General features: G+C 40.6%; 1 protein-coding gene across 1 annotated transcript; it reads left to right on the forward strand.

Annotated features, from left to right (window-relative positions):
* Window positions 1–620: 620 nt before the first annotated feature.
* On the forward strand, window positions 621–13218 carry LOC113648589 (monocarboxylate transporter 2-like). The gene is made up of 5 exons (XM_047810020.1): window positions 621–836; window positions 5593–5736; window positions 8766–9005; window positions 9369–9956; window positions 12816–13218. The coding sequence occupies exons 1-5, from the start codon at window positions 632–634 to the stop codon at window positions 13094–13096; spliced, it is 1458 nt and encodes a 485-aa protein (XP_047665976.1). The 5' UTR covers window positions 621–631; the 3' UTR covers window positions 13097–13218.
* The last annotated feature ends 5601 nt before the right edge of the window (window positions 13219–18819 follow it).

The raw sequence follows: 18819 nt of genomic DNA on the forward strand, positions 1-18819 counted from the left end.
TACATGAAAATACTCACCTTTAATCACGACAGCTTTTACTTTTTCTTGCCAACATTTGCAGTCCATCTACATGATATTTTTAATTGTTTTTAAGGTTTTAAGCACCTTCACACACACACACACACACACACACACACAGACACACACACACACACACACACACACACAGAAAGAGAGAGAGCGAGAGAGAGCAATTCAAACAATGTGCAGACTGAATATCACAATACTGTACATCACTGATCACTGGTTTCTGACACACACTGCATTATCTTTCTCTTTAAATATTATAAATAGAAACTACATCATCCGTGTTAGATACTAGCGCTAGATTTACATTAAATCTTCAGTCTCAAGTCTGGAAGAACGAAGTGAAGTGTTACCCGAGCAAACTGCACTAATTAGTGGATGTTGTGCATTATGATGGAAAATACAGACCGTTATCAACTTGTTAATCATCGGTGATAACCGGATGTCACGTGATATTGAGTAGCACTGTTAAGCACTGATTGACTTAGTGGAGAGTACGAAGGTCAACCTCTAGATGAACCTTCTGGGCATCGGTCATCATCCTTAACCTTTCTCTCATTCCCTTCTCTTCCCTCTCACTTGCTTCCCTTTCCTCCGAGCGCTCATGGCCTTAGCTTCACGCTCCAGTCCTCCAGATGGTGGCTGGGGCTGGGTGGTGGTGTTCGGTGCCTTCATCTCCATTGGCTTCTCGTATGCGTTTCCCAAAGCCCTCACCATGTACTTCAAGGAGATCCAGCGGCACTTCGGTGTGTCCTACAGCCAGATCGCCTGGGTTTCCTCCATCATGATGGCCGTTATGTATGCAGGAGGTGAGACTTTTCAATCTTTTATAAGCACTGCAGGTTTTTTTTTTTTTCGTGAGCTGATCCATGAATACTAATGTGTTTTAAACTTCACCGCTTTGGAACAGCTAATTGCTCGGGTGCTGCAAGAGCCTAAGCCAGATTAGTATTCAGTCTGTGGTGTGTGTTAGCGCACAGGTCTAGGGCTCTGTTCTTCATTAGTGAAATGTGAGAAAGGGCAAAACTGTAAAGTTTGTGGGATCATCAGGGCACATTGTCAGGAGGAGTTTGCTGGTATTGTTTCTGGACACTGATTTTAAATTTTTTTGTAGATGTTGTTGAGATGTGGTATGTTGGGTTCTTCCAAGGTTTTGGGTCACTAAGCGCTCTTAGCTTTCTAAAGGGTTTTGTACTTGGAACCCTGTCTGATAGGGAAACACTGTTGTAAGCTTTTCTCATAGAATCTCTACGGGTCAAGCTGAGGAAACTTTAAGGGTTATCGTTTAACCTTACATCCTAAGAGTGTAGAAGCTCATATCCAAAAAGTCATGATTTTCACTCTCCGGTCAATCAATGTTATAACACTGTCTCGAATTATACAGCTGGGGGTTGGGGTGGGGGTGGGGGGTTGGATGGGAGGGGGGTCCATTTACACTCTTTGAAATTTGTCCATAAGGTTTTATTGGATAATTATTATTCTACTGAACATTTTAATGAAATATAAAAACCGTCACTGTTTGGTTCCACTGATCTTTTACGGTTCCTCTTGTGAAGAAAAACTTCCTGACTGGATTAGACGACCCTACAAAAAAAATGTTTTTTTTCTTCAGAAGCATTAGGTAAAGAATAAAACATTTCACAGCATGCTTTTAAAGGAAAATAATAAACATAAATACACTAAATACGCCAATGTAGGCGTAATTAGCACAAGGTGGCGATATGAACAGCTACGTTTGAAAACTAAATAATAAAGACAGAAACTCTTAATGATTGGACACTGATGGGATTAGCTGATGGGATTAGCAGAATTTAGCATCAATTAGCATGGCCTTTCTTCTCATAAAATATAACACCTTTCTTTATTTTTTAAAAGCGATAAATAAAGTGTCATATTATAGAGTTCTTACAGTCACAAGCCTCTTGGTCACTGAAAAACCATGTCAGCTATAAAACAACAACAACAACAAAAACTTCAAGAATAAAGAGTCCAAATATTATTTTATGTTTAAATACAAAACCGATCGAGTCGGTTCACGTTCATAAAATCGATGTTCTGAAATGCTGTAAGGATTATTTATTTATTTATTTATTAGATTTAAAGAGTCTCTGGTTTGTGATCACAATGCTTTTAAAGAGTAATAAAAATAGTCCCACAAAAAGGGATAAAGGTTCAGAGTGCTAAGGTTTTAGAGAAGCGTCATCATTAATAGTGAGAGAGAGAGAGAGTTCCCCTGTGTAATGGTGATGGCGTGGCTTCATCATAACGCCCTTGGCTTCTTTCCCAATGTCACCCTGCACGCACTGGAAGAAAGACAGCAGAAATTCATCACACATGGACACCACTGCATTTTTTCCCCTTCATCGTCGCTCCCCCTGGGAAACACAGGATGTGTGATGACCCCCATCTTCCTCAGGTGACTGGGATTTTAGGAGATATTGAAATCCCTCCTGAGGAAATGTCACCTCGTGATGAACTCCGATCCATTCGCTAATCCGCTGTGTTACTGATGCTCACGTTCTGCAGGGTTCCCCGTTTACACACACGCTTCAGATAACTGCATGGTTTTACTGGGTTTTTGTCCTGCATTACGAGTACGAGGTACGAGTCAAACTGAATTTTCAGTACACGGTTTTGCTATTTAATTCTTTCATTTTGTTTAACATCTATATATTTTGACCAGGTGTATATATTTATTTTTTTTTGTAGAATAAAGATACATATCAGTAATATATATTCACTCCCCTCTTGAATCTCCTGCATTCACTAACCATAGGGGCACAAACTTTTGCACTCGTATGATCTCTGTATATAATTATGTAATGGAATGCATTTATGCAAAACTGCCGTTATTTCAGTCGGATTTTTTCCCCCCATGTTACTTATCACATTTAAACAGTAATGCATTTCGAAAAGAAATATTTTCCATACGAAAGACTTTGACGAAGCAAAAGGAAGAAAACACTTTGGTCTGCTTGCGTTCCTTTTTACATTTCCTCCTATTTCCTCTCTCGGAGCGCCGGCAGAGTTGATGAGTGCTTTTTCTGTGCTCATGAAAGCGAGACCCGCCCTACATCATTTACAGCCTAACCACATAATCATAAAAGTTTTACAAGGCTGTAAGCACCAAAAATGAAGGATAACAACAGGCCATTAGCGTCTGTGATGCTGAAATAAATCATCCTTTCAAAACATAATCTCAGCAACTGATCATCAGCTTGTTGATTGTGGAGAGAGAGCGTTCTCTTATGTGGTGCATCATGGGATCAGACAAACACACAAACAGCCCATAATGATGTTGTGATTAATCTTTTCTGGTTCTTCTTCGTTGTGGTGCCGTAAATTTGCGTCGACGTGAGATGAGTCATCTGTAATAGACTTTATCGGGACAAAAATCTTGGACTTAGTTACTTGAATTATGCTATTTTCTCATCTGACAGGCATTTTCCTCTTAATTCTTTTCCTAATAATCTCAAACAAACCACAACAATTTAAACTGAGCATTTTTTCTGTTTTCTTATTAATTGGGGGAAAAAAATCCAATAAAAAAAAATATAGAATTGACCATGTGAGTTTCGTATCATACGTTTGTTTTTCCTTCCGAAAACTTAATATAATATATATAATTGAACTTTAATTTGACTTTAATATAATATAATTAATACTTAATATAAATCGTGATCATATTACTTACATTAAATAATAATTTTTTTTTGTTAACCTCAAAGTCTGCATGACTGATTTATATTTAAATTTTACTTCAATTTACAAAATATTTTCCCATTAATCTCAAAAGCCATCATTTTTAGTTGGATTTATAATTTCTTTACTTATATTTAATCCCCTTTAATATTATTTGATTAATCTCAAACAAAAGCAGCAATTATAAGATGAAATGTTCATTTTAGTTTACATTTTGTTTTTCATATTAATCTCAAACAAGCACAGGTTTTTAAGTTGAGTAAGTTATTTTAAACGTCTTTAAGCTTTTTTTTGTTTTGTTTTATTTTAAAGTCCGCAATTTTACGTTACATTAACATTATTTCCCCTCAGTGTTTTCCTATTAATCTTAAACAAAACCTTATTTTTAAGTTGAACAGGCACTTATAAATATATATATATAGAATTTATATAATTTTACATATATAAAAAATACATATATATATTTTTAAGTTGAACATTTTTTAGTTTATCTTACATTTTTAACTTGAATAATGTTTCCCCTTTAATCTCAGGCTATTGATATTTTCTAATCTTAAAATTTCACCACACATTTAACTGATTACGTTTAATTGATTACAAATCCCCCCCCTCAAAGTTTTTCCTAATAATCTTAAATCGTTTATCATTTTAAATTAAATAGTAACTTTACATTTCCCTAATATTTTCCAAACATTTAAATACAAAACCCATGACGTTTTAAATGTTTTTCCTTCCCTAATCATAGCGATCTCGATCAAAACCCACAAGATAAAGATGACATTTAATTAAATTTCACCACCGTTTTTATTTTATTAAGTCAAATGATTTATTTTATGTAATATTACATAGACATTATTCCCTAAAGCTTTCCAATCACAAAAAGAATCATTTTGCAGGTGAACCTACATCTATTTTACTTTCAATTTTTCTTAATATTTTCCAAATAATCTAAAACAAAGCCTATGATTTTAAGTTTAAACTGAAATTCTGGCTTATGTGATTTGTTTGTTTTAATTCTACTGATCCTTTTTTGGAAATTGCATTTAATTTTAACCTCAATTTATAAATTCTAATTTTAAGTCGGACATGTTATTTTCGTCCCTCACATTTCCCTTCCAACCTCCAACAAAGCTCACAGATCTACAAACACACTCGGTCGTATCTATAAGGTTTTTCGCAGCAACTTTTTTTTTCGGTTTGCATGCAGCCGTGTTATAATTAGAGAGACTTTCACTGACCTTCTGAATCAAACACGGAATAGCGAACAGCTCGTTCCTTCAGAACCGGCTCGTACCTTTCCCGGGCTCACTCTTGTTTAAGCAATGTCCTCTTGGTAAAGAATTGGTTTTTAATTTCCTTCTTAAAAAAAAAAATACAAAATTCCAAACTGACTTGCTGATTGATGTGGATAATTTAGTTGATAATTTTCTTCCTCCGCAGTTGTTTTACATCAAAGATCAAAGCAATATGAAACGTGACTGTAATCTAATAGGTGTCATCAAAAGTGTTTTGCTCCTAAACTCGGAGAACGAGTTGAGATGAGATGAGATGAGAGGTGATGCAGTTTCCTGTCAAGTCTGTCAGAGATTCGAGGCTTAATGCTGCTAAAGTAAAAAAGCTTGAATTTTCATCACAATATGCAAAATATCATGCAAATAAGACTCTCTCTCTCTCTCTTCTCCTCTCTTCCTGCTCTTTAAATGCATTGTTCAGAGCAGAACTGCAGTGATTTCTGACACTACAGAAGTACCCTAAGCTCAGTAATTATCTAATAAAGTAAAAAAAAAAAAAAAAAATAGTGAGCATGTGTTTAATTGTGCATTCCTACCTGTGTTAATTCACCCTCATTCTGTCTGTGTTCAGGTCCAGTGAGCAGCGTGTTGGTGAACCGTTATGGCAGCAGGCCGGTGGTGATCACAGGAGGCCTCATGTGCAGCGTGTCCATGGTGGCGGCTTCCTTCAGCAGCACCATCACTCACTTGTACATATGCATCGGGATCGTCGGAGGTACCGAAGCCACTCGTTTCTTTCCCGTGTGCTGAAACACAATGTTCGTTTTTTTTTTTTAATTCTTATTTGTCATCCTTTTAGATTTAGAATTTTTGCTGCACTTGACATTGTACTCGACATAGAAGTTTTTTAAATCTATTTTTATTTTTTTATAAAAAAAAAACAAAATACAAAACAATCCATGCTTCACCCGTTCACTATCAATTGTTATAAACGTGTGCGTAATCTGTTTAAGTGGAGTTTCCACTATGCAGTACAAGTCGCAATGAATTCGCTGTTACCATAGCAACAACAAGATATTCGGACAAGAGTGTTAATATAAACTGGAACGTGCGGCTAAAATCCTGACCCGACTGCAGTTAATAAACCTATTCGACACCTTCTGACCGATCGGATTTGAGCATCCGGTGTTGCTGTGGTGGAATGAAAAATATGTGCTTGTGTTTTCCTTTCAGCTACGTAGGCTCTTGTTACCGTCTCCTCTGGCTTTCCGAGATTTGCGCCCAGCTTCTTTGTGCGGCAAACTAGTTCAAACTGAACTGCTGGAAGAAACCCTTCAGATTTACGGAGCGCTCTTCAGATTAGGATTTGGTCCATCTGAGAAAGGAAGTTGAGCTCCCTGGAGTGTGTGTAAATTGGAGTGTGTATAGGGAGGGCCGGAGTTCGGGCTTGTTTATCGTTCTTCTGCCCTGCAGGTCTAGAAGTTTCTCTCGGGTTTCACTGTCGGGTCACGCCTCAGGGAAAAGCTATCACTCTGTAGACCAGTCACTCATTGGATAACTCTATGTCCTTTGTTCTAGCTCTCTGTGTGTCGCTTTGTTTGGTGCCACAAGCGCCGTTTATCTTTTCTCTTTCTCTCGCTGTCTTTCTTTGTCTCATTCACAACCCACCCTCAGATTTCCTATCTATCTATTGTTCTCTCAGTCTCTGATCTCTCTCTCTCTCTCTCTGGGTGTAATTAAGTCCTGGCTCGTCCCTCTAAGGGAAAGATTGTACATGCCAAGATGGTTACCCAGAGCGCTTGCCCACCGAGCCTCATTACCCAGCATCAGACTGCCATGGAGGATTTATGTGTGGATAGAGTGGGCATGGAAGTCCTTTCGAGACTCACAATGACCCTCTTGGTTTCTTTTTATTATTTCGAGGTCACAATCAATGAGGTAATGCTTTCAGTAAACGATCCACATAGGAACCAAATGAGTTGTTATTTAAAAAAAAGACTACCGTGACTTTATAAGATCAGGATGTGCATTAGGTAGCGTGTTTTGGCCTAAGGCACATGATAAGGTATTCCAGGTTTGGCGAATTCATCCCTCTCATTCATCACCATGACGGCGGAGACATACACTTAAATATATTTATATGAACCTGGAACATTCGCAGTCTCAGCCGCTCCAGGACATCACCTGACTTCACTTACACTATACAGTAATTTCATCTACACACAGGATGTTTGCGGAAGTCAATGTACGCCAAATCACACCAAGATCGTAAACACAGTCTTGTCGTGTTCAGCATTGAATGTCTTTGTCACGTCACACTCCACAGTAGGGGTTAATATAAAGCTCATATGAAAGTATGAGCTATATATTATTCCCAAAATATAGTAGTACCAAAATATCCATAAGAAATCCTTCCAAAAGGCAAAAATGATTAGGTTTGTTTCCACACAATGTTGAAAAAGATTATAACAAATAAGATTAAACGGAGCGGTATTGGTCACCATATGCAACTTGTGTGTCGCAGAGAAAAAACAAAGCTTGTCAGGAATGAGGGGCACTGTGGCTTAGTGGTTAGCACGTTCGCCTCACACCTCCAGGTTGGGGGTTCGATTCCCACCTCCGTCTTGTGTGTGTGGAGTTTGCATGTTCTCCCCGTGCCTTGGGGGTTTCCTCCGGGTACTCCAGTTTCCTCCCCGGTCCAAAGACATTGACATCCAAAGGTTGATTGGTATCTCTGGAAAATTGTCTGTAGTGTGAGTGTGTGAGTGAATGAGTGTGTGTGTGTGCCCTGCGATGGGTTGGCACTCCGTCCAGGGTGTATCCTGCCTCGATGCCCGATGACGCTTGAGATAGGCACAGGCTCCCTGTGACCCGAGAAGTTTGGATAAGCGGTAGAAAATGAATGAATGATTGAAAATGTCCAATTTGTCCATTTCTGTAATGCAGTGTACATGGTAAAAATGGTTAGCAGACTCTCTGCAACAGCAATGATAACAGGCATGCATGAGGGATCAGCCTTGGAATTGTGCTGGTGTACTCACGACCTTCTGATCTACAGCTGAAAATCTGATCACTGAGCATCCACCCACTCCGTAAGCCTCTGAGGAAACAAGGGAAAACATTCATTGGAAAACAATGGGAAGTGACCGGCGGTCTCCAAAAGAGACTTTGTCACACCTGAAGAACACACAGCTCCAATAAGGATCATAGATCAGTTCTAAATTGTCCTTGGTCTGAACAGCTAACATTTACCTGCACCAAACACCGCTAACTAAACGCCACTGCGCTGATCAGTTAGCAGTTAATTATTCTAAACCTATTCAAACATTACTGCCGACCCTCATCAAGTCACTACGTGTATAACCAAGGAATTTTTGCTTAGCTCTTCAAAAAGCAGCTGTACTGTAATTAACGTGAGGCAGCAAAGGAGCATGAAGTCTTCATTCTGCAGATTTCTGAATGGTGGGAATACATCAATCCTTCCTCAATCTCTCCTTCTCTCCTTCATGCGTGATCCTGTTCAGTGAACGAGATGCTCGTTTAGAGGATGAGACAGCATTAAATTGGATTTTCTTTGGTAAAGAGAGTCTAATTTATTACCATTTACCTCGCAGATTCGTTTGAGAAATTATTTCAGGTTCAGTTAATGAGTTTTTACTCAGCAATGTGAAATGAGATGGAACCCTAATGCCAACTTAGTGGGACTGGCCGTAATTTAATCACGGAGAGCGGCGCGATTATGAACGCCGATACAGGCTTTGCAAATGCGTCTCTTGTAACTTCCATCTTAATTTCCTCCCACAGGTCTCGGACTTTCCTTCAACCTCCAGCCGTCCCTGACTATAATAGGGAAGTACTTCCAGGTAAGGAGGCCTATCGCCAATGGCCTCGCCATGGCAGGAAGTCCGGTTTTCCTCTGCACGCTGGCACCGCTGAACCAGTTCCTGTTTGAACGTTTTGGATGGAGGGGAAGCTTCTGTATACTTGGAGCCATGCTGCTGAACTGCTGTGTGGCCGGATCACTAATGAGACCTCTGAATAACGGTAGGGATGTTAGATACCTTGCTGATATGAACCCTTGCAGCTTTTATTTATCATGTTCTATGCATTTTCCAGTTTATCAAATCACCATGACCCTTTGGTTACCTGACCAAATATCCTACTTAGCTAATTTTCTGATACTTTTGAGTAATGTCTACTGAAGTCCATACAGGATAAAAGCATGATAATGCAACCAAGAGCTGAACTTCCATGGCACTGTTAGGTGGTCATGGGTTGGTAGACTGTTAACCTCTCTCGGTCTCTCTAATGGTGGAATTTAGACTTTGTACAAAAGATGTAGCATCCAAAATGTGTTTGAAATCATATCAAGCATTTCTTTACCAATATCTTCTTGATCCCCATCAGTTGGTGGCCCTCGTGGACCAGCGACTAATGGAGCCGTGAAGCCAAATCCTTGTGAAAATGGAACCCAGGTGCAAACCAAAGCGAAGAGGAGCTGCTTAGAGAGTGTCAGCTGCTTCATGGACCTTTCCCTCTTTCGGCACCGTGGTTTTATCATCTACCTAATAGGAAACATACTAATGTTCTTTGGCTTTTTTGCCCCAATGATCTTCTTGGCACCGTATGCCAAGCACCGTGGCATGGACGAGTACTCGGCTGCCAGCTTGCTCTCTGCACTGGCGCTCGTGGACATGTTTGCCCGTCCAGGTACGGGTCTGCTTGCCAACACCGACCGTGTGAGGCCCAGGGTCCAGTACCTCTTCAGCTTTGCCATTACGTACAATGGTGTGTGCCACCTGCTGTGCCCACTGGCTTCCGGTTACTGGGGGTTGGTGGCGTATGCGGTGTGTTATGGTGTGGTGTATGGCATGGTGTGTGCCCTGCTCTTCGAGTGCCTCATGGATGTGGTAGGACCGAGCAAGTTCTCCAGCGCCGTGGGACTAGTCACCATCTTTGAGTGCTGCCCGGTTCTTCTTGGCCCACCAATTGCAGGTGAGTTGCTTTATACTCACACCAAATTAAAGCCACAGAATCATTTGCTGATTACATTTCTGTGGAAACATTATTTACTACTTAGTTCCAGTAGGCTTTAAATGGACCATGGAAAAATAAGCTGTTTCTTCTGTTCGTCTGTTCCTGTGCTTTGTCTAGTGCATCTTTATAGGTGACCTTATTGTCCACCAGAAGGTGTGATCTGGACTGGAGCTTTTCAGGTTTAGACTCTGCCCAGAAACCTGAAAATGAGAGAATGGATATTCTTCAGATTGTTAAATTAGGATCAAAACTGTAAATGTTAAGTCAAATTCACACAGACATTTAGTGGAGAATATAAGCATGTAAGAAAAGCGAAGATCTTACGTAGCACTTTTCTAGATCTGCCCACAAAGTGCTTTACAAAGCAATAAACCAGCGAATGTGTTTACACATTTGTTTTTGTTTTTTTCATTCTATTCTCATTCCCTTCAGAGAAAAAGGTCACAGTGTTTCAGGATGGCAAAAAGAAACAAAACTGCACATGAATAAATCAGCATTTGCTCTCTCTCTCTCTCTCTCTCTCTCTCTCTCTCTCTCTCTCTCTCTCTCTCTCTCTCTCTCTCTCTCTCTCCTGCATGCATGACTAATGGAAGAACACAGGACAGGGTGGGAAAACCTGCCAGGGTATCATTATTGTAAGACATTCCAGCAGAATTGGATTATGGTTGGTGAGGGAGGCACCGTGGCTGCACATGTTGGGCCTGTTTATGTCTGTTTATGTGTGTGTGTGTGTGTGTGTGTGTGTGTGTGTTAGCCGGGGGAGTGAGTTCGTAATTGGTCACGGTTATTTAGTGCGGCAAATCGGCCGCAGTCGCGCCGGCTTTCGGCCGCGTGAGGATTCGCCGCTCTGTGCAAATTATAGCAAGGTTTTTCCAGTGCAAAGTAGCTGGGAGTGTAATGAAGTCTCTTTGCGCTTCTCACTCACTTTGGCCTTCGGTCCCTTCGGCAAATCGACACTAAGCTGCGAATGCTGCGAATGCTACGAATGCTGCCTGTGGCATCTCTCTACTGTTCATTTCCTCAAGCTGAGTAAACAGAGTGTGTTTCAGGTTAAAAAAATAAATAAATAAATTATACACCAGTAGACAAAATCCCACCTAGAGGAATAGATTCATCCAGATTTCTAATTAGGGCAATCAGTGTGCAAATGTGCTTAAAAAAATCAGGAAGTGAATGAATTCCATATTCAATATATATCCAAGATGAGAGTTTTTAGACTGTAGACTTCTGCTCGACATTTCTTCAACAGCGGTCAGTCCGTCCTCTGAGCAACAGTCCAACCCTCTGAGGTGAAAACACATTAAAGACAGCTGAGCCAAAGGTTATTCTGGCTCTCCTCGTTTCCCTTGCCGTGTGTGTGAAGGGGATTTCATCTTCCCTTAAGCGCAACATAATGAAATGTTTCATGTATTTTCAGAAAATGCATTGAAGACTTCCATCGGTGATGGAATGCTATGATTTTTCTGTGATTTAAATGAGAAGGTCACCAAATAAACCAGTTCATTGAATCTCTTTAGAAGCCATTTCCAGCTTGTCCTGGATTTTGTATGAAGACCAACGGACCAATATAAAACCTAGCAGCATCCAGAATTCCATGTTACATATTAGGGAGAGATGACAATTTTATTCAAATCTGGTCCAAGATCATGACAACAATGTGGCACAAAAATAAATAAATAAATAAATAAACAAACAAACAAATAAATAAATTAAACCAGACTCCGTTTTGATTCATTTCAAACAAACTTTGTCATGCAGGACCTGGCAACCCGGTCCGCTTCAAGTTTAATGAAGCAGAAATATCTGTGCCTCATCGATCTGTTCCGAGACCTCGGTTCCGAGACCGGCGTTTAATAGTAAATAAGCACCAATGCTCACTTCTGTCCTCCCACTCATCTCCAGTGGAGCGCCAAAGTTATTACATCCCGCTGTAGCGCATCTCCATGTTACGTGTAGACTTTATCTGCCACTCCCCTGAACCTCGAGGTCAGCTTAATGAGGAAGAAGATAGGAAATGGCAGTAATTAGCCTTTCACTTTGCCGTATTTTAATGAATCTCGGTTCATCCCCTCACTCATTAGACACCCCGTGTGATCATTAAGCAATGAGTACATGTGAGAGGAGGGGAAAAAATAAGGCAACTTTAACAGATGGACTGGAATGACTGCCGCGCCAATCAAGCGCCCGACTTAATGAGGATTCTGGACATCGGCGCACACCATCTCCCTGAAACACGGCACGCCACGATCAATCAAAACACGTCCGCTGATGTTGTTCGGGGTGATGGACATCGAGGGGCAGCGTGAAACTCCCCCATCATCTTCTTCACATGGGAAGGATTCATTAGGAGCAGGGTTTTAATTGGTTTGGCTGCCCTGAAAGCTGACCCTAAGCTCTGCCGTGCCACCTGTTGGTCAGTTTGCATCTGCGTGAGGGCAGAAGGACGTTAGAAATATTTCATGGCTTAATTTTTCTGAGGCCTTTGATGCGTTACACCTGTATTTAATCATCAATGAGCTTATAAATATGGGCTTGTAAATATTACACTTTTAGAACGCAGCGCCTCGAACCGCCAAAAGACGGCAACTTCTAAACCAATAACTTCTCGCCAGATGCCTTTTTGTACGTGAGCCCACGACAAGGCTGTTGTGTATGAAATTAGTTTCATTTGGGTTTTTCAGGGTTTTGAAAAGCATCTAGATATTTCAAGAACTGTTCAGACAATAGACAATAAAGGAAGAACAAAAACATGCATGTGACACTTAAACCTATCATTATTTTATAAGTCCTGGGGTTTAAACACTTGTTTGTCTACAGGTGCTCTGGTGGACATGTTCGGTGACTATAGCTACATGTTCTACATGTGTGGTGCTGTTCTGCTTACTGCTGGCCTTTTCCTCTTCGCCATGAACTACTACAACTACAGACGGAAGAACGCGGTGCGGCGCACTCAGGAAAACGGCGCCGAGCTGGCTGACAGGAACCTGCAGAACGAGCTAATGCACGGAGACAGTCGGACTAGTGATGGACAAAGCCAGGGCATGGGCTCTGGGACCCCTGGGGTCAGACTGTCAGAGACTGAAGACATCCCAGTGTAACATCGTACAAGGGAATGGAACCACTCCACAAATACAGCAGGTGTAGGAGTTAACAATAATTATCATGCATCAGTGCAAGGATTTGCATTGTTTGGTGTAGGGGAGGAAAAACGGTAAGACTATTTAAAACACACTTAAAAAAAAAATGTAGGTCTAATGCACATGTGATCTTTGTGTAATGCCCTAAATGTTCATCAGGTATTATATTATTAAACTGTAAATGTACATTTTACAATAAAGAATACTGAAGCTTTTGTACATTAAACAACTTTACATTAAAACAACTTAAAGATATCAGGCATAATTTCATGTGACTGGGTGTCCGATACACCGGTGTAACTTAGGATCCATAAAAACACAACCTCCTCCTCGTAAAGTAGACCGTAACAATAAAATACTTACGTAGCTCTTTAAATCGGGCGTTACATTAAATCGTATTTAATAGTCATCTCAAACAATTCTGATCTCAAACAAAAGGACAGGATTCACGATAAGACCAAAGACTAACTGATGCTTTTAATGTGTAGATTTCTACAAGTGTATATAGTTTAATGTCCTGAACTTTAAGCAGGTAGAATTTCTGACGGTTATGATGCAGAAAATGTATTTTGTACAAATTTTGTAGTCAATGTAAAGTTTACAGGAAAGAAATCAGGAGAAAACTTTATTTGTAAAGTTTGTCATGACAAACTTTGATGTTGGCTTTGACAAAGCAAGTATTCACAAAGGCCGGTGTTTATCGGAGGCGAGTGGACATAAGGATCAGTGTTACTTTGGGAGGCAAGTGGACAGAAAGCTAGTGTGTCAAAACATTTGGAGGCAAGTGGAGATGAGTGTGTGACGTCACCGAATACTCTTGAGGAAGCTCCCCACATCGGGCTGAGTGTTTTGATATATTTTCACGTGACATCACGTGATGCCATCAGAATACCCTTGAGGAAGTTCCCCTCGTTGTTCTGAGTGTTTTGATATGTCAATGTTGTAAAAAGTTTTTTGATCTTGCATATTTTGGGGGCGGGGCTACGGGACAACCGGAAGGCCAGTCGAATTTAAAACTTTGTTCACCCTAAAGGAGCTGGCCAAGTTTGGTGTAAATAGTTCGAAAGCTTGTAAGCTCTGTAAACCTCCAAAGTTTATAATGGGAGTCTATGGGGGAAAAAAAGGTCACTTTGAGACCCGGTACCTGAAGTACCGGTACTCGGATCACTTAGAAAAGTAATAGCAACAAACTTCAGACCAGGTTCTACAACATATCTGAATTTGGTTCATGTGGCTCGAAAGCCCTAGGAGGGGTTACTCTTGTAAATTTTTTGTCTAAGCTTAAATAGGAAAACAGAATGTTGGCTTCTACAAAGCGACATCATTAGGAATGTGTTGGGTTCAAAGACATTTAGTAAATGTGAAGTTTATAATCAAGGTCAAAGTTAAACATTAAAGACTCTTGGACTCGTCGGTCCTCTAGCAGGTTTAGAATCGGTTTCTCTGGTCAGAGTTTTGTACAGTGACCTAAATGTAAAGTTTACAGTAAATAACAACAACACTGAATCACCAGGTCAGTGCAGGTTTCATTCTTCACTGTATAAATCAGGTCATGCTTCCTTTTGTTCTCTGCTGTTTTCTCATTTCTCAGTTTTTTATTTTATCCTCGACGACATTACGAAGTGAGATTTAAAACCATCTGGCAGTGAAACGTAAAGCATTTAGAGAAATAACATCGAAAACAGAGGCGATAAAATAATCTGTACTTGTGACATGATAACACACAGATCATCACTTTTGCTGAAAATTGGACACGGCCACGACGTCTCTCGTTCTCTCTCTCTATCTCTCTCTCTTTCTATCGCTCTGACTAAACCTGAATCAACCTGAAATGTCTGGGGGTTTTAAAACATTCAATGTTCAGATCAATAAACAACTCTGATGGATATGAGAGAGATATTAGAACCTATTAAACTGATACTTACAATTAATCATTGCATCTTTCTTAAAAACTGGATATTGCAAGAAAGAACTTCACCACGAGTTATTAGAACCATATGACGAAGAACACCTGATGGAGGTAGATCTGAGATGCTTTGAAGCTCTTTTGTGAAGTCTGATGAACAAGTGCCTGAATATTTCAGCCCAAAACATGGCTGCTTCTGAAGCTGACCAATAACCGTGTCTCCAAACTTGTTAGACATTACAGGAAAAGACTCTGTGCTGTTGTCACCAGTACAGGTATGACAATATGTGGGAAAAGTGCTCGGTTTGTTATGGGATCGATTTCATAAAGGGTGCCAATAATTCTGGAGGACGCTGAATTCGGGTTTGTTACAACTTTGAAGCAACTTGGAATCCAGTCTGAATACAGAGCTGAGCAATTAGGGGTTAAAGCTCAAGCTCAAGCATCCATCATTGTGAGATTTGAACTCACGACCTTCTGGAGTTCAGAGACATTACAATGCAGGTGGAGATGGAGAGAGAGGAAGAGAAGTCCAAAATGGCTCTTGTGCATGTGTGTGTGTGTGTGTGTGTGTGTGTGTGAGTGAGAGAGAGAGAGAGAGAGAGAGAGAGAGAATGCCTTTGTGACTGTGTTCCACTTTCGCCAGGCGGGACAGCAGGAGTGATGAGAAGAGCCTGAGAGTGTCACTGGGCCACGCCCTTCAATCCCACCCTCCTTCAAAAGCACATAATAAATATACTCCATCATCATAGTCCTGGGGCAAATGCCGTCAGCACACACACATTCTCTCTCTCTCTCTCTCTCTCTCTCTCTCTCTCTCTCTCTCTCTCTCACACACACACACACACACACTCACAAAGAGAGAGGGAATTAATTATAGATGTACATTAAATTACTTTCATTGCTTCCCTCACTATCCAGATGGGACACACACACACACACACACACACACACACACACACACACACACACACAGCACACAAAGATGTGACTGATGAACCTGTGGTTCAGTGTTACCCATGGCAAGCATGCATACACACACGCGCACACATGCGCGCACACATGCGCGCACACACACACACACACACACACACACACACACACACACACACACACACACACACACACACACACAGAGAGAAAAAGCTACTAAGGCTTTTGCATCAAGTGCATTTTTACATCATTCTACAGAGGTTTGTGTTGATCAGTAACCCTCAGTGCTCTGTGCTCAGATTGGATTAGTCAGATCTATGCTTAGATGAGGTTCTGCTGAGCTGTGAGCTGTATTACTTGCTCAGCTTTAGGTTTAGATTGGATTTTGACCATCTCTATGCTTGGACTTGGTCCTACTCCATCCTATACTGCTCCGTGATTACATTAGGTTCTGCCTTGTTTTACATTTAGATTAGATTGCTCAGCTCTATACTTCTATTGTATTCTTCTCAGCCTTTTGCATAAATTGGACCCTGCTCGGATTTAGGACTTATTTATATTCTTCTTCTAGATTGGATTCTAAACTTCAGGGCTAGACTGGATTTTACACAGCTCTGTGAGATTGGATTAAAACAGCTGTATATTTCAGTATTGTTGGTTAGATTGGAATGTGACTAAGCGACCTGACTCTCTATTGCCCTATAATTAAAATCGATTTTGCAGAACTCTATGATTAGATTGGATTTTGCAGAAATCTAGGATTAGATTAGATTTTGCAGAACTCCATGATTAGACTGTATTTGGCTGAACTTTCTGATTAAATTGGATTTTTCAGAACCCCCTAATTAGATTGGATTTTGCAGAACTCTATGATTAGATTGGATTTTGCAGAAATCTAGGATTAGATTGGATTTTGAAGAACTTTCTGATTAAATTGGATTTTTCAGAACCTCCTAATTAGATTGGATTTTGCCGAACTCTAATATTTAGACTGTACAGACATTCTGTTTTTATCTATTATTAGATTGGATGCTGCTCAGCGTCACTGACTCTCTCGAGTCTGCTCGGCTCTGTGCGTTGATTAGACTGATGTTATCAAAACTTTTTTTATTCACTCACATATTAATTATTTTCTCTCAGGTTAACACCTCTCTCTCTCTCTCTCTCTCTCTCTCTCTCTCTCTCTCTCTCTCTCTCTCTCTCTCATAATTAATGGCATGTAAACAGATGTTCAGAGGGGTCTGCAGATTTCTGTGGCCAGTTTATTCTAATGGGTTACATATGGCTAAGAGGTGTGTGTGTGTGTGTCTGTGTCTGTGTCCCTGTGGCAGGTGTTAAACTTCCCAGATGCCTGGCCTCCATCAGCAGCATCTCTACTCATCCTTACACATCTTCATCTCTCTCTCTCTCTCTCTCTCTCTCTCTCTCTCTCTCTCTCTCTCTCTCTCTCTAAAGCGTTTAAGTTCTTAGTACATCAGACAAAAAGTGTTCAGTCTTTAAACATTTATTTGTGTCTTTCTTCTTCGACCGGTGCAATTCTCCATCAGCTACAATTTTGAACCTCAAAACACGCTAGTTCCTGTCATGTCTTCACTGTGATTGGTTGATCAGGAGCCAATCGGTGACCACGCATTATTCATATTCTAAAAAAAAAATCTTATTGATTCAAACTAAAAACATCACACTTTGAAAATGAGCCTATGGTCTAAGACCACAACGCTTCGCGGTTAAGGTTCTGGGACGTACTCGGAAGTCGTTCCTGCTCGGTGTAACAGGAGATTTTGTGTAAGTTCTTCATAACGAGATTGTTTTCGCAGAAGCGCCACATGATCTGTTCTTCTCTGTGTCACAAATCAAACGCTGTTCTCCCGTTTCCTCTGTTCCTTGTGTGACAGCAGCTCCCCGAACACCGTCTCCGGCTTTATCCTGACCACACGCCTGGGACGCAACACCTCCCTTCCGCTCACTCGCTCACTCTCTCTCTCTCTCCCCCTCACACACACACACACACACACACACACACACACACACACACACACACACACACACACACAGTCCCTGAACTGTAGGTATCGTGTGTCTCTGCACCGACGCTCGATAGAGCTCATTTTTACAGCGGAGATTATTTGTGTAATTGGGCCTTGTGTGGTAATGACCTTGCAACTTTTCCCCCTCTTTCTTCCTCCCTGCAAATTGGAGAAGGGAAATCTGGTTTGACACGAAGCCCAGAAGATGTATTAGCATGCTATGGTAACTGCCTGCTGCAATAAGGTCGCTGTGGAAGTGTGTAATTAGTGTGTGGTGGCCTTCCCTCAGGAACGGCTTTTTATTATCTCAATATGTCATAGGACAGGATCTCAGCGAGAGAGAGAGAGAGAGAGAGAGAGAGAGAGAGATAGAGATAGAGAGAGAAGAAAATAAATATAATAATAAACAACAACAATAATAATAATAATAATAATGATGATGGTAATAATAATAATCTGCTTTTTATAAAATAACAGGAGAATAAAATGTACATTATTTCACCTCCTAAGCGAATCCCACACTTTGTCCACACACTCCTCATGGTGCTTTGTGAGTGCAGTTTAAATGCCTAAAAGAGAGCGAATAAAAAACAGGAGCATGAAGTGAACTTGTTTTTGATTCCATTTCCAGCTTTATTAAACCCTTCTGACTGTTTTATAATCACGGTTGACCGGGTTAAAGACAGCGAAATGAAAATCACAAAGCGTTGCTCTCGCATGACGTGACATATTTTGAGTGAAACGGACTTCACCTTGAAGGGGAAGAGGTGAAGCACCACATGATGATATTGTTTGGTAGACGTTTCCTCAGCCACTTG

The sequence above is a fragment of the Tachysurus fulvidraco genome, chromosome 2 (genome assembly GCF_022655615.1).
Source record: "Tachysurus fulvidraco isolate hzauxx_2018 chromosome 2, HZAU_PFXX_2.0, whole genome shotgun sequence".
NCBI lineage: Eukaryota > Metazoa > Chordata > Actinopteri > Siluriformes > Bagridae > Tachysurus > Tachysurus fulvidraco.